At 35.9% G+C, this 25,230-nt stretch overlaps 1 protein-coding gene across 4 annotated transcripts in view; it reads right to left on the bottom strand.

The window, feature by feature from the left end:
• The window catches only part of REV3L (REV3 like, DNA directed polymerase zeta catalytic subunit), a 187,375-nt gene that overhangs the window by 63,632 nt on the left and 98,513 nt on the right, over window positions 1-25,230 (bottom strand). For all 4 annotated transcript variants that reach the window (XR_009521942.2, XM_060030078.2, XM_060030079.2 and 1 more), the window contains 5 exons: window positions 20,205-20,347; window positions 15,398-19,565; window positions 11,195-12,108; window positions 9,309-9,388; window positions 7,855-7,980 (listed from right to left, as the gene is read on the bottom strand). Coding sequence is in view for 3 of the 4 variants with exons in the window: in XM_060030078.2 (XP_059886061.1) it covers window positions 7,855-7,980; window positions 9,309-9,388; window positions 11,195-12,108; window positions 15,398-19,565; window positions 20,205-20,347 (5,431 nt within the window). In the remaining variant the exon portion in view is untranslated. The remainder of the gene's footprint in view (window positions 1-7,854; window positions 7,981-9,308; window positions 9,389-11,194; window positions 12,109-15,397; window positions 19,566-20,204; window positions 20,348-25,230) is intronic.

The raw sequence follows: 25,230 nt of genomic DNA, 5'->3' as shown, positions 1-25,230 counted from the left end.
ACACTCCAGAGGCCCTCCTTTCCATGTGCTGCCTCTCCCCGGAGAGGCCCTGCCCCACACTTGAACACACACCCCCCCCCACCAACCACCTAGGTCCTGCCCCACCCTAAACCCTGCCTCTGCCTAAGTTACACCCCCCCACCTAAACTCCACCCCCATAGCCAAGGCTTTTTTTTTTCTTTTCTTTTCTTTTTTCCTCTTTTAGATTGGGGTTCTCTTTTGCTTTGTTGATTCAATGTTGTTGATTCTTTAATATTTTGATTTTTCCTAATAAATCTTTTATTTTTCTAATTTTATTTTATTCTTTATACTTTGTTATCGTTCTCTCCTTTTGGCTTGTTCCCCCCACCCTTTCTTTTTTCTGTTGTGGTTTTATTTTACCTTGTTGCAGTTCTTTCAATTATAGTTTAATTTTTCCTAACGTATTTTCTATCTTTCTAATTTTATTTTTTTATTCTTTGATATTGTACTGCTCCTTTTTCTCTCGCTCTTTTTTTTTTTAACCGTGCCATGAAGCTTGCGAGATCTTGGTTCCCAGGCTGGAGGTTGGGCCCGAGTTCCTGTGGTGGGAACTCCCAGTCCAAACTGCTGGACTAACAGAGAACCTCAGACCCCAGGGAATATCAATCGGAGTGAGGCCTCCCGTAGGTCCTCATCTCAGCACCAAAACCCAACTCTATCTAACTGCCTGCAAACTCCACTGCTGGACGTCTCAGGTCAAACAACCAGTGAGACAGAAATACAGTACCACCCATCAAAAACAAAAAACCCTACAAAAAAATACATTACAGACGAAGGAGCAAGGTAAAACCCACAAGACCAAATAAATGAAGACGAAATAGGCAACCTACCTGAAAAAGAATTCAGAGTAATGATAGTAAAGATGATCCAAAATCTCAGAAACAAAATGGAGAAAATACAAGAAACATTTAAAAAGGACCTAGAAGAACTAAAGAGCAAACAAAAACTGATGAGCAACACAATTACTGAAATTAAAAATACTGTAAAAGGAATCAACAGCAGAATAACTGAGGCAGAAGAACAGATAAGTGACCTGAAAGATAAAATAGTGGAAATAACTACTGCAGAGCAGAATAAAGAAAAAACGATGAAAAGAATTGAGGACAATCTCAGAGACCTCTGGGACAAAATTAAATGCACCAACATTCGAATTATAGGGGTCCCAGAAGAAGAGAAAAAGGAAGAGACTGAGAAAATATTTGCAGAGATTATAGTCGAAAACTTCCCTAACATGGGAAACGAAATAGTCAGTCAAGTCCAGGAAGCACAGAGAGTCCCATACAGGATAAACCCAAAGAGAAACACGCCAAGACACATATTAATCAAACTCTCAAAAATTAAATACAAAGAAAACATATTAAAAGCAGCAAGAGAAAAGCAACAAATAACATACAAGGGAATCCCCATAAGGTTAACAGCTGATTTTTCAGCAGAAACACTGCAAGCCAGAAGGGAGTAGCAGGACATATTTAAAGTGATGAAAGGGAAAAACCTACAACCAAGGTTACTCTACCCAGCAAGGATCCCACTCAGATTCAATGGAGAAATTAAAACCTTTAAAGATAAAGCAAAAGTTAAGAGAATTCACCACCAAACCAGCTTTACAGCAAATGCTAAAGGAACTTCTCTGGGCAGGAAATACAAGACAAGGAAAAGACCTGCAAAAACAAACCCAAAACAATTAAGAAAATGGTAATAGGAACATAAATATCAATAATCACCTTAAATGTAAATGAATTAAATGCTACAACCAAAAGACACAGACTGTCTGACTGGATACAGAAACAAGACCCGTACATATGCTGTCTACAAGAGACCCAATTCAGACCTAGGGACAAATACAGACTGAAAGTGAGGGGACGGAAAAAGATATTCCATGCAAGTGGAAATCAAAAGAAAGCTGGAGTAGCAATTCTCATATCAGACAAAATAGACTTTAAAATAAAGACTACTACAAGAGACAAAGAAGGACACTATGTAATGATCAAGGGATCAATACAAGAAGAAGATATAACAATTGTAAATATTTATGCACCCAACATAGGAGCACCTCAGTACACACGGCAATGCTAACAGCCATAAAAGGGGAAATCGACAGTAACACCGAAATAGTAGGGGACTTTAACACCCCACTTTCACCAACGGACAGATCATCCAAAATAAAAATGAATAAGGAAACACAAGTTTTAAATGACACATTAAGATGGACTTAACTGATATTTATAGGACATTCCAACCAAAAACAACAGACTACACTTTCTTATCAAGTGCTCATTGAACATTCTCCAGGATAGACCATATCTTGGGTCACAAATCAAGCCTAGGTAAATTTAAGAAAACTGAAATTGTATCAAGTATCTTTTCTGACCACAACGCTATGAGACTAGATATCAGTTACAGGAAAAAAACTGTAAAAAAAAATACAAACACATGGAGGCTAAACAATACACTACTAATTAACCAAGAGATCACTGAAGAAATCAAAAAATACCTAGAAACAAATGACAATGAAAGCACAACGAACCAAAACCTATGGGATGAAGTAAAAGCAGTTCTAAGAGGGAAGTTTATAGCATACAATGCTACCTCAAGAAACAAGAAAAATCTCAAATAAACAATCTAAACTTACACCTAGAGGAATTAGGGAAAGAACAAAAAAACCCCAAAGTTAGCAGAAGGAAAGAAATCATAAAGATCAGATCAGAAATAAGAAATAAATGAAAAAGAAATGAAGGAAACAACAGCAAAGATCAATAAAACTAAAAGCTGGTTCTTTGAGAAGATAAACAAAGTTGATAAACCATTAGCCAGACTCATCCAGAAAAAAAGCGAGAAGACTCAGATCAATAGAATTAGAAATGAAAAAGGAGAGGTAACAAATTACACTGCAGATGTACAAAGGATCATGAGAGACTTCTACAAGAAACTATAGGCCAATAAAATGGACAACCTGGAAGAAATGGACAAATTCGTAGAAAAGCACAACCTTCCAAGACTGAACCGGGAAGAAATAGAAAATATTAACAAATGACAAGCACTGAAATTGAAACTGTGATTAAAAATCTTCCAACAAACAAAAGCCCAGGACCAGATACCTTCACAGGCAAATTCTCTCAAACATTTAGAGAAGAGCTAACACCCATCCTTCTCAAACCCTTCCAAAATATAGCAGAGGGAGGAACATTCCCAGGCTCATTCTACGAGGCCACCATCAACCTGATACCAAAACTAGACAAAGATGTCACAGAAAAATAAAACTACAGGCCAACAATATCTCTGATGAACAAAGATGCAAAAATCCTCAACAAAATACTAGCAAACAGAATCCAACAGCACATTAAAAGGATCATACACCATGATCAATGGGGTTTATCCCAGGAATGAAGGATTCTTTAATATATGCAAATCAATCAATGTGATACACCATATTAACAAACTGAAGGAGAAAAACCATATGGCCATCTCAATCAATGCAGAAAAAGCTTCTGACAAAATTCAACACCCGTTTATGATAAAAACTCTCCAGAAAGTAGGCATAGAGGGAACCTACTGCAACATAATAAAGACCACATATGACAAACCCACAGCCAACATCGTTCTCAATGGTGAAAAACTGAAACCATTTCCTCTAAGATCAGGAACAAGGCAAGGTTGCTCACTCTCATGACTATTATTCAACATAGTTTTGGAAGTTGTAGCCAGGGCAATCAGAGAAGAAAAAGAAATAAAAGGAATACAAATTGGAAAAGAAGAAGTAAAACTGTCACTGTTTGCAGATGACATGATACTACACATAGAGAATCCTAAAGATGCTACCAGAAAACTACTAAAGCTAATCAATGAATTTGGTAGAATAGCGGGATACAAAATTAATGCACAGAAATCTCTTGCATTCCTATACACTAATGATGAAAAATCTGAAAGAGAAATTAAGGAAACACTCCCATTTACCATTGCAACAAAAAGAAAAAAATACCTAGGAATAAACTTACCTAAGGAGACAAAAGACCTGTATGCAGAAAACTATAAGACAATGATGAGAGAAATTAAAGATGATACAAACAGATGGAGAGATATACTGTGTTCCTGGATTGGAAGAATCAACATTGTGAAAATGACTCTACTACCCAAAGCAATCTACAGATTCAGTGCAATCCCTATCAAACTACCACTGGCATTTTTCACAGAACTAGAACAAAAAATTGCACAATTTGTATGGAAACACAAAAGACCCCAAATAGCCAAAGCAATCTTGAGAAAGAAAAACGGACCTGGAGAAATCAGGCTCCTGGACTTCAGACTATACTACAAAGCTACAATAATCAAGACAGTATGGTACTGGAACAAAAACAGAAATATAGATCAATGGGACAGGATAGCAAGCCCAGAGATAAACCCACACACATATGATCACCTTATCTTTGATAAAGGAGGCAAGAATATACAATGGAGAAAAGACATCCTCTTCAATAAGTGCTGCTGGGAAAACTGGACAGCTACATGTAAAAGTATGAAATTAGAACACTTCCTAACACTATACACAAAAATAAACTCAAAATGGATTAAAGACCTAAATGTAAGGCCAGATACTATAAAACTCTTAGAGGATACTATAAAACTCTTAGAGGAAAACAGGCAGAACACTCTATGACATAAATCACAGCAAGATCCTTTTTGACCCACCTCCTAGAGAAATGGAAATAAAAATAAACAAATGGGACCTAATGAAACTAAAAGCTTTTGCATAGCAAAGGAAACCATAAAAAAGACAACCCTCAGAATGGGAGAAAATATTTGCAAACGAAGCAACTGACAAAGGATTAATCTCCAAAGCATACAAGCAGCTTATGTAGCTCAATATCAAAGAAACAAACAACCCAATCCAAAAATGGGCAGAAGACCTAAATAGACATTTCTCCAAAGAAGATATACAGATTGCCAACAAACATATGAAAAGATGCTCAATATCACTAATCATTAGAGAAATGCAAATCAAAACTACAGTGAGGTATCACCACACACAGGTCAGAATGGCCATCATCAAAAATTCTACAAACAATAAATGCTGGACAGGGTGTGAAGAAAAGGGAACCCTCTTGCACTGTTGGTGGGAATGTAAATTGATACAACCACTATGGAGAACAGTATGGAGGTTCCTGAAAAAACTAAAAATAGGGCTTCCCTGGTGGTACAGTGGTTGAGGGTCCACCTGCCGATGCAGGGGACATGGGTTTGTGCCCCAGTCCGGGAAGATCCCACATGCTGCGGAGTGGCTGGGCCCGTGAGCCATGGCCGCTGAGCCTGCACGTCCGGAGCCTGTGCTCCGCAACGGGAGAGGCCACAACAGTGAGAGGCCTGTGTACCGCAAAAAAAAACAACTAAAAGAAAACCTAAAAATAGAACTACCATATGACCCAGCAATCCCACTATTGGGCATATACCCTGAGAAAACCATAATTCAAAAAGAGTCATGTACCACAATGTTCACTGCAGCACTATTTACAACAGCCAGGACATGGAAGCAACCTAAGTGTCCATTGACAGATGAATGGATAAAGAAGATGTGGCACATATATACAATGGAATATTACTCAGCCATAAAAAGAAACAAAACTGAGTTATTTGTAATGAGGTAGATGGACCCAGAGTCTGTCACACAGAGTGAAGTAAGTCAGAAAGAGAAAAACAAATACCGTATGCTAACACATATATATGGAATTTTTTTTAAAAATGGTTCTGAAGAACCTAGGGGCAGGAAAAGAATCAAGACACAGATGTAGAGAATGGACTTCAGGACACAAGGAGGAGGAAGTAAGCTGGGGCAAAGTGAGAGAGTAACTAAGACATCTATACACTACGAAATGTAAAAGATAGCTAGTGGGAAGCAGTTGCATAGCACAGGGAGATTAGCTCTGCTTTGCAACCACCTAGAGGGGTGGGATAAAGAGAGTGGGAGGGAAACGCAAGAGGGAGGGGATATGGGGATATACATATGCATATAGCTGATTCACTTTTTTATACAACAGAAACTCACACGACATTGTAAAGCAATTATACTCCAATAAAGACGTTGAAAAAAAAAAGAAAGGGCAACAATTGCAAATTTTCTCTTCTGAATTGAGTATTTATATGCAGAAGAGAGAGAGAGATTAGCCCAGGGTAATGGGAAACAGGAAAAAATGCTGTGAGCACAATTTTGTAGAAAACGGAATAGAGTATAGTAGATATTTTTTTGGTTCAATCCCTATTTGACCACCAGGTGGCTATTTGGAGTGTGCCTTGAGATGAAGGAAGCATGTGATGGGAAGCTATGAGCAACCTGCTGGACCCCCGAAGTGATTTTAACTTCAAGAAGGCCCAGGATTCTGAAACAGGTTTACGTAGAATAAAATAACAGTACTGGAAGAAAAATATTTTTTTCAAATAATAACAGAAAAATCAAATGTAACAAGTCTTTTTGTTAAGGTGTATCAAATTTGCTTTAATAAATATTTTTTAACAAAGTATTTTAAATTTCGAATTTCGGGTGTGTACTTGATAAGATAAATATTCCTGAGTTTGTTACTTAATTTATCTGGGCTTCAGGGGAGAGTACAAGGCCAGGTATAAAACAGGAACTAAATGAATGCTGTTGAATGAAAAAATGTACAAATAAACAATTAGGGAATTAGACTATGTTCCAATCTAATTCTCAAAAGTACAATTCTTAGTTCAAATTTAGGGTAAAAATGAGGACAATATTTAAAGTTTCCTCTTAGTCTATTCATCCAATTCTTAGAAGACAGAACTGACTTGAGACCAAAAAACCAACAAAAGAATCAAATTCTCTGCTACAAGGGCAAAAACGACTGTATAAACCAGCACTGACCAAAAGAAATATCATGAAAGTCACATACATAATTTTAAATTTTCTAGTTGTCCCATTAAAAAATGGTAAAAATAGGTTAAATTAATTTAAAAATATTTTCATTTAATCCAATACATCAAAAACTACCCTTTCAACATGTAATCAATATAAAAAATTACTGATAAGGTACTTTATATTCTATTTTCCTATTAAGTCTTTGAAAGCAGTATGCATTTTACATTTATAGCACATCTCAATGAGGTTGCAAAATTTTTAATGGAAACAAATTAGTTAAAATTAAACGAAATTTAAAATTCCATTCCTAGATGTATAAGCCAAATTTAAAATTCTCAATAGCCACATAGCTAGTGGCTACCATACTGACAGGACAGGTATAAACAACTAAAATATATTCTAATTTTCACCTCATTGCCAGTCACATATGTTACTGTTGTGTTTTCTTTAATACACATAAATTTACAGTGAACCATTCATACATATTCTCCAGTGAGAATGTACATTTTTACAAGATAGCTTCCGAGTCTTTGCATACAGTCTGTGCTGTGAAGGTAACTGGTTTATAAAGATTATGTGAACAAATGTAGCAAGCACTAATCCACTGAGCCAACCAAATAGAAAACACAAGTAGACATCACATTTGGGATGGGATATAATATAATCCCAGAGTAACATACAGAGTTTCCAATAGCTAAAAAACCTTTTCTAATTTTAGCTTCTTTTAAAATTTCAGGTATAAGCTTTGTGAAAATTGTGAAACCACAAAGCAGTCTCAGTAACTGATGACTAGTTTTAAAGTTTCTCTGTTTTATATAAATATATAAAATAGAAAGGATAATAAGAACGAAATAAAGATTAACAGGTATAGAATTCAATGTATTCCTCTGTCAGTAAAAAATTTCTATACTTGTACCATAGAATAAAACGTAAGAGTTAAAGTGCATGTGTCCTTACTGTTACCGTTTTACCTCATGTAAAGCTTTTGCCTCCTGTAAGTTTTGTATGCTGACTTTGAAACCATAAGTATTGTTTAAAGATGGTCCATCAATCTGGGAAGTGTCTTTCTTTGGAGTATTTACTGCTGCACATTGATTCTATTAAAAAAAACACAGAGCCAGAAAAAGATAAATGAGCAATTATTTCCTTTCTTTTTGATTACTTATTTCTGCTTAGACAACATACTTTATGTACTTAGTAATACACGATAAACTAGCATCATCTCTTTAGATCCAAGAAGAAACTTAAGTATTTTATTAGCATTTTTTTTCAGGCTAGTAATTCAAGATACTAGAACTATATATATGTAGAAATATCTGATATAATCTGTAAGCCAACCATAAATTGATTTTTGAGTTTACAAACCCAAAATATTGAAAATAATAGTGTTGCAGAGAGTTGACATTTTACCACAAGGACATTTATCTTGACCTTTCTTGGAAGTATGACAAGCAAGCAAGCAAGCAAGCAATGTATTTGCAACTAGTTTGGCTAAAGTTTAAAGAAGATTTGAAATTGTGGGTTTTTATTTTACCCTAATACAACATGTATCTGAAAGATAAACTAAAGCATAAATAATTTTCAAGGGGTTAGAAAGAATAGAATCTATTTTTTAAAAAAATATTTTTTTCTGATTTCCACATCCATTAACGATTTTCCCCAAAGTGTTGATTTATGTTCACAATACACTCGTACTTGTTTTTAATATATATGACTTGTAATTCAATAATACTGATTTAAAAATGAAAGTTTTAAAAAGCATTTGTAATCTCAAAATAAAAATACTAAAATATATTTTATGTAGTTAATGATATTTATGAGAAGTGACCAATAGAGAAGTGATCACTATCATATATTTCTAAGGATACATGTCTAATGTATACTTTTTTCACATAACCATATATTTCTAGGTTAAGTATTACCACAATTTTTAGTATTTGAATAAAGACATTTATGATTTTTCAGAGTTTCAGTAGTAAATAATGTTGCTTTCCTTTGCTACTTAGTAAAATGAACTGAAAAATCAATAATGTTATATTTGAGAAAAAAGTAATAAACCAAGAAAAAGGATATATTTTTGGTGGGATCAAAAATCACTTACTTGAGCTCTGCTGTCATTGGATTGTTCTGATTTTGCCAGTAATCAGTTAATGTATTTGTATCCTCATAATCCACATTTTGGCTATCATATTCACTTTCTCTGTAATATTTGTATTTACATATAAGAATCTTTTAGATCCCAACAACAAAAAAAACTTTAAAAAAATTAGGCAATTTCTTGTTGTCTCAAAGATATGTAAATAAAATGATGCAAAAATATAATAAATTAAAAAATTGAGACACAAAGTTATCAATTATCTAACTGAAATCTAAGAATAAGAATGGATCTTATCCACTGATCTTTAAATATGTTTAGCATAGTTACCTTTGCTTGTGTTAAGAGTACTCTTCTAAAAGCATCAGTGTTACTTCCTTTCTTATGACTCAATTTCTGGGTTTTGGGTTCTGTAGAAAGAAATTTTATATTTAACATGCATATCAAAATTGCCTGCTTCTGTGGGGTTTTTTTGTTTGTTTTCTTGTTGTTTTTCCAAACTCTTAGGTACCGTTCATGAGTACTGTCCTATAAATTCCTCACAAAGACCTCATAATTTAAAAATGAAACTAATTCAAACCTGGGTTCCCCACACTAACTTTTAAAATTTGTATTAAATAATAACATTTAGATTTTAATTATTGATTTTTATACCTAAGTTATTATCCTAGGGAATCACTTAATCCGTTTATTCACTGATTTATCAAGTATTTATGATGAGGAGGAAAAGACAGTATCTACCCTTGTGGGGTCTAGAGAGGAAATCAGACATTCATCAAATATCAATACACACAGAAAAATAAAATTATAACTGGGGTAAGTACAACAAAGGGGAATATAATTGGTAATTTTTAGCCAGGGAGATTAGGAAGGCTTTTTTGAGCTAAAATCATAAGAAAGAGTAGGAATTAACTAGAACAGGGTGTGGATTTTCCCTGATTACTGAGCAAAAAAACCTAGAGACTGGTTAAGGGTGAATAAGAAAGCTAGGGTAGAAGCCCAGGTGAGAGACGAGGGCTTCGTAGTGGCAGAGACAGAGGTAGAGAGATCTGGGTAATTTAGGAAACAAGTGTGGAAACCACAGGATGGGCAGTGAGGCAATCAGGTGAGTATTATAAATAAATCCCTTGTTTCTGACCTGTGTAACTCAGTGACAGAGAAATGGTGGTACTATTCATTGAAATAAGGAAAAATGAAAGAGGACCAATGGTTTTCAATGTGCGGGCATGTATGTGTGTGCATAAAGTGTGCTATGTGGTTGGTGGTGAATGAATGCAGTGAGATCACAAATTAAGTTAAAAAAATACTGACCTTGTGGTGGCTTTGAGCATTCAAGTAGAAATGCCAAAGGCAGCTGGATATAGTGTTCTGGAGCTTAAAAGAGGGTTCTGAACTGGAAATTTAAATGTGTTATCTATAGTAATCCTGTGGGCAGGAATTAGGTCATACAGGGAAAGAACACAGAGAGAGAAAGCTTAAGGCTAAGCCTTAATAAACTCCACTATTCAGATAATAACTGAGAATGTGAGATAAGCTTCAAAGGAAAGCAAGCAGGAAGAAACAGAGGAGCAGGGGAAAAGCTAAGGGGAGAGGAAGCTCAAAGAAGGAAGGTGTGGTCAGCAAGACAATGGCTGCTTAGAGGGCATGTGATAGGAAGACTGAAAAACATCCATTAGCTTTAGCTACCTGAAGGTTAGAAAGAATCTTTACAAGAGCCATACTGGCGGGATGATGGGGGCACAATCCAGTTTGGAGTGGGTTGAGAAATGAGTAGAAGGTAAAGAAATAGAGTTGTCAAATTGGAGAAATCTTTTAAGAAATTTGGCTTTAAAGGAGAGAAGCAGAGAAAAAAGACCAGAAGCCGGCAGCTGTAAGGTCAAGGCAGGTGTTTGTTTTTTTTTCTATTTCAAAGGGTGGGAGAGATTTGGGTATATACCAAAGCCAATGGGAAAAATCAAGTTGAGAAGAAGGTAAGGTTTCTGAGAGGGCTCCTATATTTTACTGAGAAGGCAAGAAGACAGGATGGAAGTAGATGTAAGTATATTTCACAGCAGAAAAATAAAAAAGTTTCCAGGTGATGATGTCTTTCCAAGACATGATAAAATAACAATAATCTCTCATTAGCTGAGCTAAAATTTCATTTAAAAATATCTGATTTTCATTACATAGTCTATTGAAAAGCTTTATGGAGGCTTTCTGTTACTTGTAAAACTTACCTGTTGACAAAGGGCTAAGGCCAGTTGCCTCAGGAAGCCTTTCCACAAGTTTTCTCTGTATGATTGGTGTACTATGAAGGCAAAGTGATTCACATATCCCAGTTCTTGTCCTAACATTAATTGGGGATACCACTAGAGGTTCCTGAGGCTCACTGCAGGGGCTTTTCTGTATACCATCTTTTACAGGCTTTAAGAAGTTCTCAATAGTCAGAGAATGTAGGTCCTCTACTAGTGATGAGGGTCTGTCACCTCCATTTAATGTTTTGGAACCTGGTGATGTTGCTTCTTGCCAAGGGGGAATCACTGGAGAATCAGGGGAGCTATAACCAACACAATAGTCATCATCATCATCCTCTTCTTTCTCAGCATCATCTGCAGAAGCAACTGGTGGCAGCGTCTGACTTTCACTTGCAGTTCGACTGCATTCTGTGGTTGGTGCTTGTAAAGCAATCTGAGAATTATCAACATCTTCCTTGGTATGTGCTGTAGTGGGGAGTACGTGTGCAGTTGTATCCATTTTTGGAGGCACTACAGGTTTGTCATCTGGATTAACTGAGGAGCTGAAGTTGTCATCAGATTTTACAACTCCAGTTAGCTCCTTTTTAGACAGTTTCTTGGAACGTTCATATTCTTCTTTGGCTTGAAGCCATACTTGAACCAGTTGTCGACTTGGGGCACATTTGCAAGGCATAATCACAATTTTTTTATCTTCAACCATTTTATGGCTATTACTTGACCCTTTATTGACAATTGGTTGGCCATTGTGAGGGGGTGACCCAGGTCTTGGATTTTGAGTCATTACTGAGAATGCTGTTTTCCACAGACGAAGTCCTTCCAAGGAAAAGTCTCCCTCAAACTCAGCCAGATCATTTGGAAGTCGTGTTTCTACCATGAGAAGCCGTCCACCGATCTCCCTATAAACAATATATTTTAGAACAACTGTTTTGCCTCAAAGAGCAATTACCAAAATATTTAGCTCCTTAACCTAGATATTTTTAAAAGTTCCTTTTGGAGTCTTAAAAATGCCACCTTTCTTCCCTTTCCACACCCTACCCATCCCCTCCAACACACACATTTTATGCAGGTACACTCTATCTTTAATCTCAATATGCTTTTCCTCACAGGTATATGACTACTAAATTAACTTCCTTCGGAAGGTATCATCAATACCGGGGAAAGAAGGTATTTGTTTTTGTCTGAAGTGTCCAATGAAGCCTTCTTTTCTTCAAGGAGATGGTACAAGCTCATCAGATTCCTTTCCTCTACTGATCTTAAATAATTTTCCACTGTCACCACATTAGGATAAAAACAATGGAAGAGTTTACCATCTGAGACTATATCCCTGGATTTTATCTATAGCCTCTTTCTACATTCTCTACTCTCTGTACATAGTAGTTCAGCAAAGCCAGTCAGTTCAAACAAATCTTTGTACCCTATCAAATTCCCTTAAATATTACAAAAAATTATATACAGTTGAGGGAAACTACCATAATTCTTTCTTCCCTTTACATGACAAGGTTTAATACTAACATAAGAACTTAGGAGTTGGCAGAGCCCACATAATTTAAGTGCTACTAATGTATGTGTATGTGAGGAATCACTAATTAAAAGGTAACATGGTTTAGTTTCCAATAGTTATTATAAATATTAAGCTAAATCTCTCTCCTTCTCTAACATATCCATTGGTACTATTTCTGCCTTCTGCAGCAACATAAAATAACTCTACTTTTTCTTCTTCATGGTATCTCTTTCATGGATATGAAGATAGTTCTTAGTTTCTTCAGTTACTTCTCATAGGGCATGATTTCCCAAATCACCAGGTCATTCTCTAGATAAAACTCAATGAACTGAATTCTTGTTTTCTGATTGAAGCTGAAGGAGCAGCACCAGAGTTACATTTCCTTTTCCCCTTTACATGGAAAGATTTTGGCCCCTACTATTTAACTCCATAATCAGGATCTAACACCTTCCCAACACCCACCTTGCAGCTTTATGAAAAATTAGAAGCAGGATTATTGCTATTGAAGGAAATGAGTACACATGTCATGTGACTATACCCAATTCTAATATTAATAATACAGAGATCATAATGAAGTAAAAAATAGCAAAAATTGCTGAGGTGTGGTAGGTTCAGCTTTCTTGAATACTGTCAGCAGCATGCTAATTGCTACAGCTCATGTTGTAATTAATATATATGAAGAGCCTTAAATTTTTCAGTAATCCTACTTCAAGAGCTGTAAGTAAAAATTCCAAAATAGAAGAAATGCTTTATGAAGAACATACTAATCACATAATTATGTATAGTAGCAAAACAGAGAGCAACCTTTCTGTCCAGTAATAATCACATGATAGAGTATTATGCAGCCATTAAAATGATGCTTCAACAGACTCAAATTTAGAAAATGTTTACATTATAATGGTAAGTGAATCAATTTCAATGCAATATTGTGACTACAGTAAGAACATTTCATAAAACAAAATAAAAGCTATACTTTAAAAAAGTAAGAAAACACATTAAAATATTAATAGTGGCTGTTACTAGGTAGAGAAATGGTGTAATTTTCATTTCTTCTTTTATACTTCCTAAATTTTCTACAGTGAATACACAGTTTTTAATTTAAAAAAAGATTGTTTTTAAATATCATGACTATCCTCCTTTTATTTCAGCTGCAGAACAAGTGTCAAAGTTGGACAACAACTAATAGCAACACAGAGTAAATGACTAGCACATGATAAATTAACTGGGAATTAAAAAGATGTGTAAGGCTGAGAAGAAAATATAGATCAATGAAAAAATATACCATAATCACTACTGGTAAAGTCAAAGCCTCCAAAATAATGGAAACTAATGTCTAAGGATTATATATTCATATATTCTGGCAGTGAAATAAAAAGAAAGAGTTCCATTCATGTTAAAAGGCCACATGTGGGTACTGGGCAAAACAGAACAGCAAAACTATGTTTTAGGAAGTATGGGGGTAAGGTAGGGGGAGGTATTTTCTGCCCTTTACTTCAAGTCCTCAGAGGAGGGAACTTCTTCTACTCTATATTTCTGATGACTTTTTCTCACCCCTTTCTTAAATGGACTCCTGCAGAAATTACTGCCAATCTTCGGGTAAAAAGCCCAGCACTCACTGTCTCTTTCACTAGGGTCAGGAGCATGGTGGTGCTCAAGGTCAGTGCATACATGCAGGGTGGCCTCTTGCCTTAGTTGGCACTTCATATCTCTTTCCATCATTTAGACTAAGCAGGGTCTGCCTCAGCAGTCCTAGCCATTCTTCTCTGCTTCTGACTGGATGTCTGAAATGAACTGCCTCTCTCTGCAACTGATTAGGAAAAGGGATCAAAGAAACGGGGGCAGGACCAAAAGCCATCACTTAAACTTCCTGGATTAAGCCATGTTCCCCAACTGAGCTCTTATCAGATATGTTCTATATCTTGATGAAGCAGGCAGGACAGGATACCTACTTAACTACTGGTTTACAAATAGGCCAGTGCTGTGATTCCTTCAGATTTTGCTATTGGCCGTGTGTGTGTGTGTGTGTGTGTGTGTGTGTGTGTGTGTGTGCATCTGTCTCTCTGTTTACCACTTCTCTGAAAAGATTCTTGAAAGAAGAGATAAGGGGAACCAAAATCCATATTGCACTCCTAATAACTATACAAACTAACAATAGTAACAATATGATTGAAGATGTTGGCAACATGAAAAGAGAGTGGTATGTAATAGAAACAACTTAAAATAATCTTCATTTAGAGATATATCATAGCAGTATTTAAAACATATGCATGCTTATTTTCAAACACTTTTTAAAAATGAAGTTTTTAAATTATGAAAGTTTACCATTTTAGAAATAAATACCATCTGTAAAATGATAATTATACTTTTATAAGTATTAAGTATTATGACATCCTTCTTAATTTGGCATCATGTCATAGTGAGCCTCTAATCCTTAATGTTGACGCAGTGCAAAATAATAGTAGATCCAAGACCAACACTGATCAACTTAAATAAATTTCTCTAGGTGCAACTGTCCAGCTAGTTAGTGAATTTTCTTAATATGTCCATAATTATAAATTGTTTTCACAATGATATACTTACAAATACAATATCACAGCCAAAAAAGTAGCAGTCAGGTACCAAATGTTGTTACATACATTATAATTATTCAGAGCAACCCAAGGGGAAAAAATAATTCTGATTACCTGGGCTTTTCTGGTACATCAGAAGGATTACTGCAAAATGGTTCCTGGTAAATAGTTTCTGAAAGGTCATGATCCAACAAAGTTGCCATAATTTCTTCCCTGCTTGGTGGGGACATAAGTGGTTTCAAAATGTGAGCAGTTCGAGGGGTGAAACTGCCATTTTTAGATTGTGAGGGAGAGCTGGTAGACCTTGGTGAACTATCAGGAGTTGGTGTCAACATATCATTGTTTCTTGAAACATACACTTCCAAATCTTCAGAGGCTGCATCTACAAGTTCACCATCAGGGGAAGATAGTATTGTAGTAAAAGAGGTATTGACTGAATCAAGAGACTGTCCCATTTCTTTTCTGGTATGACTTTGAATCCAGTCTGAATTGCCTGGCTGTGAGAGGCTAAGAAACACTTCTTTGCTTACTGAACTCCTATTCAATCTAGATTTTTCATTTAGACAATCCTCTGACTGCTGGACACAGAAAGACTCCATTATTGAATTAGGCCGAGTTGTTAGAGGATGAAAGGTATTTTTCCACTGATTGTGGCGATGATTCTCATTGCTATCTATGGATGATTTCTCAAATAATTCAGGACTTAGAGTACCAGATCTAATCCATGAGGTTGAGTCTGAGGCATGATGTTTGTCTTCATCACACTTCTGGTTATCATGACTTAAAAATTCAGTTTTTTCTACAGTTTGTCCTGGGAAAAGATCCTGAACTGCATCACTCAGGAACTTTTGAGGCAAATTCTGATCTGCTGGGACAAACTGACTTCCAGAATAAAAGCTACAAAATCCAGTTTGACCTATTGTATTAATATCAAAATTATAATTATGTTCAGGAGACAAGCTATCTTCAAGTGAATAACAACTTTCAAATCCTGGATCTGAAAAAAAGATAGGACTATCATCCGATAGGGAGTTATCCAACTGGCCAGAGGCTGGTAAATTTAGAGAGTCTACTTTAAGAAGTTTGGGAATTTTTTCTTTAGGTTTTGTACTTCTGGGAGTTCGAGGTTTTCTTGGAGACGTTACTGATCGTGTTCGTTTAATTGATTTGTTATGCTCAAGGGAATGAGAGATATTTTTGTTTGGTTGCTGTTTATTAGATAATGGGTCTTGCATACTATTTGCATTCTGTGCTTTCTGCTGTCTTTTCTGTAACAATTCTTTTAGAACTGCCAGTCCAGACTGTCCTTCACCAAACGTTGAAGGTGTTGACATATTTCGATTTCTACACTGAGAAAGTGCTTTGGTTTGTGAAATTGCTTCTGACAATGACCTTTGCTTTACCCTTTCAGGTTTAAAATTTGACATATCTAAAATAAAGCCCCTTTGTTTTTGCTCCCATGTTATTTGTTTGATTGGGCTTCTCAAGGAAGTTACAAAGCAATTATTAGGCATCTGACTTTCCTCTGAAGCTGCTTTACCTGGAGAACAAATTTCACTGTGCTTTGACTGTTCTGCCATGCACACAATCTGCTGCTGACTGTCTTTGCAATGCAAAAAATTAGGGGCATACGTCTGGTCTGGCTTTGATTCTACGGAATTACGATAGTCGTTTAACTTTCCAAGAGATGACAAATAGTTTTTTTGTACATTTGCATTCTCTTCTATCTTTGGAGACATGATACCAGAAGACATCTGTGTATTCTGTGCTACCTGAGACAAATGGTTTGAAAGGTCAAATATATTTTTTTGAATCAAGGTTGATTCTTTTAGAGTAAACATAGCATTTTGATTATGAGACCGCTGAACATTAATTTTTGAGATTCCAGGTCCCAAAGAACTACAAACAACTGATGAATGCAAATCATCTTGTGGACTGGGGAATGTTTGCAAATCTACAGGCTTCTTGCTTTCTAGGAAAGAAGAAAAGCAGCCAGATAAATTCTGTTGTGCATGAATTCCAGTGGGGAGAGGAGCAGAAAGAGGATGATCTATAGCAGAGCCCATTAGTGACACATCTTTCTGTTTAAAAAGTAGTTGAGAGCCTCCAGAACTATTTGAGGCCTCAGACACATTCTGATGTTTCAGCACAAACTTAACTTCAGCACCAGCTTGAGATTTTAGTTTTTCATCTTTTAGTGTTATGTGCTTTCTTGGTGTAGTTTTCTCATTTACTTTTTGTTTCTGTTTTGCTTTTGGTTTCTTTTTTCCATCATCTACTAGTTTATTTGTCTGATTTCGTTTGTTCCTTTTCTTAGTAACTACAGAGGGATTAACAAGCTTTGTTTTTGATTTCTTAACCTGCGTTCTTGCTCGACTATTTTTTCCTATACGGGAATTAACAGTCTTGCTATTATATGCATTAGGACCCTTAAAAAGCATTGCTTCTTTATTGGCAGCAGCCATAATTTCTTCAGCTCTTGGATCTGTGGGAGACCAGCAGCGAGGTGGAGAAGAGTTTATGGGACTTGTGCTTCTCTCAGAAAGAAAACCTAGTTTAGACATAACATCACTATAATTTAAGTCACAGTCTTCGGTTTCAGCATTATAAGATGGTGAGGGAGGAGAAAGAATAGCATGTGACCGTTTTTTCCTGAAAGACAAAGTTCTTTTAATATTTTCACTGTTTGTCCTTTGTTGCTTACCAGTTTTTTTCTTAGCAGACTTATGTTTTGATTTTCTTCTGTGACTTTTCTTTGGTGTTAGTGGATAAATAGGATATTTGGTTGCAGGGGAGTCAGGAACTTTTGGCCAAAAATCCTTCAAAGGTGCAAGTTTTTTATACAGTTCCATTTTTTCTTCTGTTAATATTACTTGTTTTTCTTTAGAGTCTATTTTTCCTAGCTTTACAAGCATATTTTTCCTCCCTCTAAATCTATTAATGATAATATACTTTATGATGACAGGGGGCAGCTTTTTAGACATTTTTCTGCGTTTTCGAGATTTGAGAGTTCCATCTAAACTTTCACCAATTTCCATGGGATGAGGTAGGCTAATTTTTGAGTTGTGTGTTATAAAACTTGACTCACTATCTTCATTCTCATAATTTACCTTGCGTTTGGCTCTAAGTGTGTATTTATTTCCATACAATCCAAAGGACTGCTCAGTTTCTAAGGCTCCTTCTCCAAAGTGACAGTCTACAAAACTGTCTGTAGATGTTTTATTTTCAAAAGCTCCACGGCTGGCCTTAATTAAATCACTGGCCAATACGTTATCCTTCTCAGAATTACTATTACAAGGATTATTTTGTATACAATTATCTTTTGAGGATCCAGTCTCAGTAGTTCCGGCAGAATTCTCTCGATGACCTACAAGCTTCTTTTTATTCATTTTTAACCGGGACTGTTTATTGCTAGGATGTAGTTTATATGTGACAGGAGAGAGTTTTTGTGGCCTACTGAGACAATTAGAAAGAACAACACTGGGAAAAAACATATAATGTGCTGCTTGCTGGCTGAGGCTTGGTTTTTCTGGTTTATGTTCTTGAAATTCTTCATATCTAATTTTAAGTTTATTTAGTCCACTTTCATCAGCAATGCTATCAAGAGAATGCACCATAGTTCTATTCTCCCCTGAGCATGATAGCAATTCACAATTTTCAGTCAGTGACGAAGGGAATAAACTATTCAGAGCTGTACTGTTTCCTTTTTCATTTCCTTCAGAGGATAATTTACTTTTTGAATGATTTAAGTCAGAAAAGTTGAAAGAATTTTTGCCCAATGTATTTTCGTTAGTGTGACGGTTCATATGTATAAAAGGGGCATCCTTATCAATTTTTCTAATGTTTGTATACTTTCTACTTGGTACTTGTCTTGTGACAGATGGAATATCTTCTTCATAATCAAAAATACTACTTTCACAGGAAGATACTGGGAGGACATCTTTCTTACTACTCTCTTTATGAGAGTTTTCTGAATGGACAGTACTGCTTAAAGACCCAGGGTATTTCATAGAGTAAGTGCTTTCATTTGCAAAAGAAGCAACTGAATGATCTAGACTTTTCTCTAGGTTGTTTGGCTGTGAAAGGTCTTCAATTAAATCTTCCTTGTTCAAAACATGGGAAGAAAGGGCACTTGTGTGTTTACACTGAAAGGTAATCTTAGCGGAAGATGGGGGTTCTAATGTAGCAGCATCTTTGTGAAAGATGGAAGGTTTTACTGATAGCTTGCTTGTTGCAATCACAGAAGAGTGGGTTCTAGAATTTTCATTGTTCAGTGGATTGTCTGTAATGGGGGAAAAAAGAATTTACTTCACTTGCACCCTTTTAATTTTTTAAATATTTTCCCATACCATGATACTATCACCATGAAAAGAAATTATATGAAATTAAATTCGTATGTTTAAAACAGTTATCTCAACAAAAAGGTCATTCCTATCATTAGGATAATACCATAATCTAAAAAATCAAGAGTCAGTTACATTTGATTAGTAGTCATTATTTTAAACACATATTTCTTTGATCAGAAATAGATGATATCAATATTCATGCCTTTTGGGAGAATAAGGGGAAAAATACTGTCACCTTCAAAATTTTCCATAAAGTAACATGTCTTTGCATTATCACTTCAAATAAGCTGAGCATATTTCTTATAGTTTCCTATGCTACTTAAATGTTATGACGATAAACTGATTAAAGTTTATAAAGCTCTAAATCAGTGATTAATAAACGCTATACTCTTAGAAATGAGAAAAAATCATATATCTACATTCTCTCAAAAGAAATCATCCTGCAGAAGGACAAAATCTAACAGTATTGTCATAGCCTCACTTAGCCAACTATGTAGAGAGTGTGATTATATTTTTCAAAATCAAATATATTTTCTGCCCCTAAATAATGAAATACAGTAGACTACTTTACTTACCACTATTTTCATCTGCAGTTCCATCTAACTGAGGTATAGAAAGATTGGCTAGAAGCAAACTGTTATTACTCCATTCCATTTCTTCTTCTGAAGATGAATCATCTTCTTCCGTTGAGCTTCTATGGGTATTTCTGCACAGTGATCTAGAGAATATTAAGATTCACCAGTGAGTATGAGCCTTAGAAAAAAGCATGTCAGACTCAATTTGCCTAATTTGATCCTATAATAGTAAAACTGAATAAACAGGATCTGAAAATAACTTAAAAAAGAAAAGCAGATTTACTTTGCTTTGGTATCATGCCCTACCAAAAGTTATTGTAAGTAGACTGTATAATCCATTTCATGTGAGCTAGAAGACACCATCATTCCTGTATTCATAGCTCCACAATATCCTGGATTATCATATCTAATTATGTTCTTCCTTATAGTCTCCCCCTCAGCTTATCATTAGATATACACATAACAGCTTGGGTGAGAACCTGGTAATTTCTAAAAAGGTGGCATCCTAGCATATTTTAAGAAGTCTATAAATACACAATCACTACATTATTAATTGGAAAAAATAAACAAAAAGATAGGCAAGGGGGTATTCAGGTCAGGGCTGAAAGAGCAAATAAAAGGGATCAGAGACAGGATAGGAAGCAGTACAGGTGTTGAGTCAATAGCAGCAGTGGCTATAAAGTAGGGCTGCTGAGGAATGCAGATGGACTGTGAAACCCAGATGGATACTCTCCTTAAGTTTCATGTCATATTGATTTAAATTTTTCACTAGATCCTAGCTTGATACTTTCCCTTCTATCTGGATGGGCAAACTTACTTTCTATCCATACCTAATTTTTTCTTTCACTTGTCTTGAAAATTTGAAAATATTGCTTTATTATACATGGAACAGTTTTTCCATTAAGCCTTCCCCAAATCACAAGTTGTCCTAAAATCACTCTTAAGAGATGAAAGAGTTATTAGAGGTCATCTAGTCTAGCTTTCTAAGCAATGCAAAAATCTTATTTTTAACAGACCCTACAATCTCCACTTTTATATTCTCAGTATAAAGGGCTTGCTGTCTCACAGGGTAATCTTTTCTGTTATCAATGGCTCTAATTGTTAGTAATTTTCTTCCTATATTACACAAAAATCTTTCATTCCTGCCTTTGTGCTATGTAGCCATATGTAGCAAGGTCTATGCCATGTTCCACATGATAACCTTTAAAATATTTGAAGGCATTATCATTTGTTCCATAGTTCCTCTTTAATTAGACCAAACATTATCTATTCTTTCTCCTGTTCTTTAAAAGTGACAGTGTTAACAAATCCTTCTAGTTTTCTTCCTCTTCTTTCCCTTTCCTTTCCTTTTTCAGTATTCTTAAAATATGGTACTCAGGAGGAATATAATATTCAATATACAAGTATCAATAGAATTAAATGACTCCTCTTCTAGACAATATACTTCTATTATTCAATCTCTCTTTAATATACATTTATAAAATGTTCAGGATTGTTTTTCCAAGGTTAACCTGGGGTTGGTTTTCACAGAATTGGTCCAGTCAATGAACACACAAGCATTAATTAATCATGGGATAAACCAGGCCTATTATTTTAAACATGTTGGCACCACTGGGAACAAGGAGATGGTGATTTTATAAAAATGTTACATATTTGAATGTGTATCTACTTAATATGGGCATGGAAGTATAAATAGCTAAACCAGGTATAATCTAAGAAACTATAGAAGAAATGCTAATAATAGGTTGAAGGTAAAAATCAAATGAACAATATCAAAACAAAACAATGAAAGAACAATGAAGAAAAAAAACAAATGGAAGTAAGAAAAATGCATCATGAAATGCCACATGATCAAATAAAAATATCAAACAGTCAACAAATTTAGCTAAAATATAGAAGAAGCAATCCTATTTATTATAGCAAGATTTAAATACATAAATAAATACTATAATTATTTTACTAACAAAATCCAAAATCTGTCAGAATAATAAATGTTACCCCAGGTACAGCTGGTAGACAATAATCAAATTCACTGTTTTGGCAACCATAAAACACTACAGATTTATTGTGCTCTTAATAAAGTAAAACTTATGACCTTCCCACAGAAATTAAGCCCAGAATGAATCGTAGGTCTATCTAGTCTATATTTGTGAAGCTGACTGACTGAACATAAAACCTATGACTCTACACTTTATTAGGCATCATCTTTTTAGTTTCAAGATATTTTCTCATCTATATTTTGTCATTCAATGAATTACCAATCTCCAATGTTTCTGACAATCTGAATTCAATCTAGCATGAAACTTGGCACACAGCAGCATTTAAGTGGTTTTTGAATGCAAAATCATGCAAGTTCTCTGTGAACCTACCTAATCAGTCACTATTACCACGTATACTCCTTATCCACAAGGATGCTATGTAAGACTTTGTTAAATATCTGGCTGAAATTAAGATTCAATATGATTATTACATTTCTCTAAGTAACCATATTTAAAATGGATATAAAGGCAGTAGAGCACGACTTGAACTCATGAAGGGTCTTGATATTCTCTGCTTCTCTAAGTGCCCACAAAGTGTTTAATAATCGTAAGTATCACCCCTATTATAGGGGAGCAGAACTAGAAGCAAGCAGACCAGTTAAAAAGTGATTTCATAGTATTCCAGATAAATAATAATGAAGGCTTAAACTAGATAGGCTTAACAACTAATAGAGGTATAAAGGAGAGCAAATTAAATATGACACTGAAGTTACAAACTTCCAGAAGTTGAAGGCAAAGTGGTGTCATTACAGAAATAAGAACCAGAGACACAAGAATAAAGCCATTTTATACCACTGTCTATTATCATTTAGGATTGCTTATGCTCCAAAAGATGTTGTTGTGGTTGAGGAATTTCTGAACAGGATATTTCATAAAAAGATTTATAAAGTTTATACAGAAAAAAATTGACAAAAATATTTATAGAATAGCTACAAGAAATTGTATGCCTTTCAACCCCCCCCCCCCTTTTTTTAACAGATTAGGAAATATCAGCAAAAGGAATTTTTATGACACTGTTGAGGGTCAAATCTATCAGGAAGTAGAACATTGATTCTGTCTGGCTCAGGTAAAATTAGGTCTTCAAAGGTCAAGGAGCTGAGTCGTTGACCGATTTAACACTGTGACAGCAAAGGGAACTCAGTATGTGAAACTAGGAAGGAAGTATGAAATAATATTTCACAGGTTTGGAATTTCCTACTCACAGAATAAAAATGGAATTCTTTGTAGGAGCATACTGTGAAAATATAGAAGAGAGGGTTCTGATATAAACTCAGATAACAGGAGATGGTATCAGAAAATTTATTTTTTTATATTAGGTAATGTTGAGAAACTAGAGCTACATTACATATATACTTATAATACTATATATGTATACATGTAATACATATGTGTGTAAACATGATATATAGGTTAATCTCATTCATCTTTCAAAAACAGACTTTAGAAGTTTTAGTACTGCCTACAGAAGTTTGAAGTAGAGGCACACTCAGTGTTTTAAGCTCAGAGGCCCAATTTTTTTCCACACACAGAGCATACAGCTCAGGGGCAGACTCAAATCAATCAAGCTCACAAGAAACTGATTTAGAAAAACACACTGCCAAGGAGAGTGGCCAAGATGGCAGAGTAGAAGGACACTAAGCTCACCGCCTCTCACGAGCATACCAAAATCATAACTAACTGCAGAACAATCATTGATGAAAAAGACAGGAACGCACCAGAAAAGATCTTCTACAACTAAAGACATAAAGAAGGAACCACAGTGAGTTGCGTATGAGGGGCAGACTTGCAGTATAATCAAGTCCCATACCGCTTGGGTGGGGGACCCACAAACTGGAGAATAATTATATTAGAGAGGTTTGAGCCCCATGTCAGCTCCCCCAGCCTAAAGGTCTGGCATTGGAAACAGGAGCCACCAGAGCATTTGGTTTTGAAGGCCAGCAGGGCTTGATTGCAGAGACTCTGCAGGATTGGGGGAAACAGAGACTTCAGTCTTAAACAGTGCACACAAAATCTCACACACACTGGGACCAAGAGCAAAAACAGTAATTTGATAGGAGCCTGGGTCAGACCTACCTGCTGGTCTGGGAGGGTCTCATGGGGAAGCAGGGGGTAGCTGTGTCTCACCCTGGGACACAGGCACTGGTGGCAGACATATCGGGGCGCATTCATCTGTGTGAACTCTCCTGGAGGTTGACATCTTGGCACCAAGACCTAGGCCCACCCAACAGCCTTTAGGTTCCAGTGCTGGGATGCCTCAGGCTGAACAACAAACTGGGTGGGAACATAGCCCCATCCATCAGCAGACAGGCTGCATAAGGACTTCCTGAGCCCACAGCCACCTCTAGACGAGCCGCTAAACACAGCCCTGCCCACCAGAGGGTCAAGACCGAGCTCCAACCACCAGTGGGCAGGCACTGGCCCCTCCCAACAGGAAGCCTGTACAAGCCTCCAGACCAGCCTCACACACCGGGAGGCAGACACCAGAAGCAAGAAAACTTCAAGCAAGACCAAGTCTGCAAATGCAGACTAGACACTACCCTGGGACCACCTGGACCTGGGCCCTTGAGTGATGAGAGGGGAGTGCACTGCTGGGATGCATACAACATCTCCTACAATGGGCCACTTCTCCAAGGTTGAGAAACGTAACTAACCTACCACATACATAAAAATACAAATAGCAATTTAGACAAAATGAGAAGACAGAGGAATATGTTTCACATGAAGGAAAAACATAAAACCCCAGAAGAAGAACTAAGTGACGTGGAGATAGGCAGTCTACCTGAGGAAGAGTTCAGAGTAATGATCATAAAGATGATCAAAAAACTCAGGAGAAGAATGGATGCAGATAATGAGAAATTAGAAGTTTTTAAAAAAGAATTAGAAAATATAAAGAAAAATCAAACAGAATTGAAGAATATAATAACTGAAAAGAAAAAAACACAAGAAGGAATCAACAGTGGACTAAATGAGGAAGAAAAATGGATCAC

The sequence above is a fragment of the Delphinus delphis genome, chromosome 14, assembly GCF_949987515.2.
Source record: "Delphinus delphis chromosome 14, mDelDel1.2, whole genome shotgun sequence".
Lineage (NCBI taxonomy): Eukaryota > Metazoa > Chordata > Mammalia > Artiodactyla > Delphinidae > Delphinus > Delphinus delphis.
The sequence above is the reverse complement of the archived record's forward strand: the minus strand, read 5'-3'. Positions and strand labels throughout refer to the sequence as shown.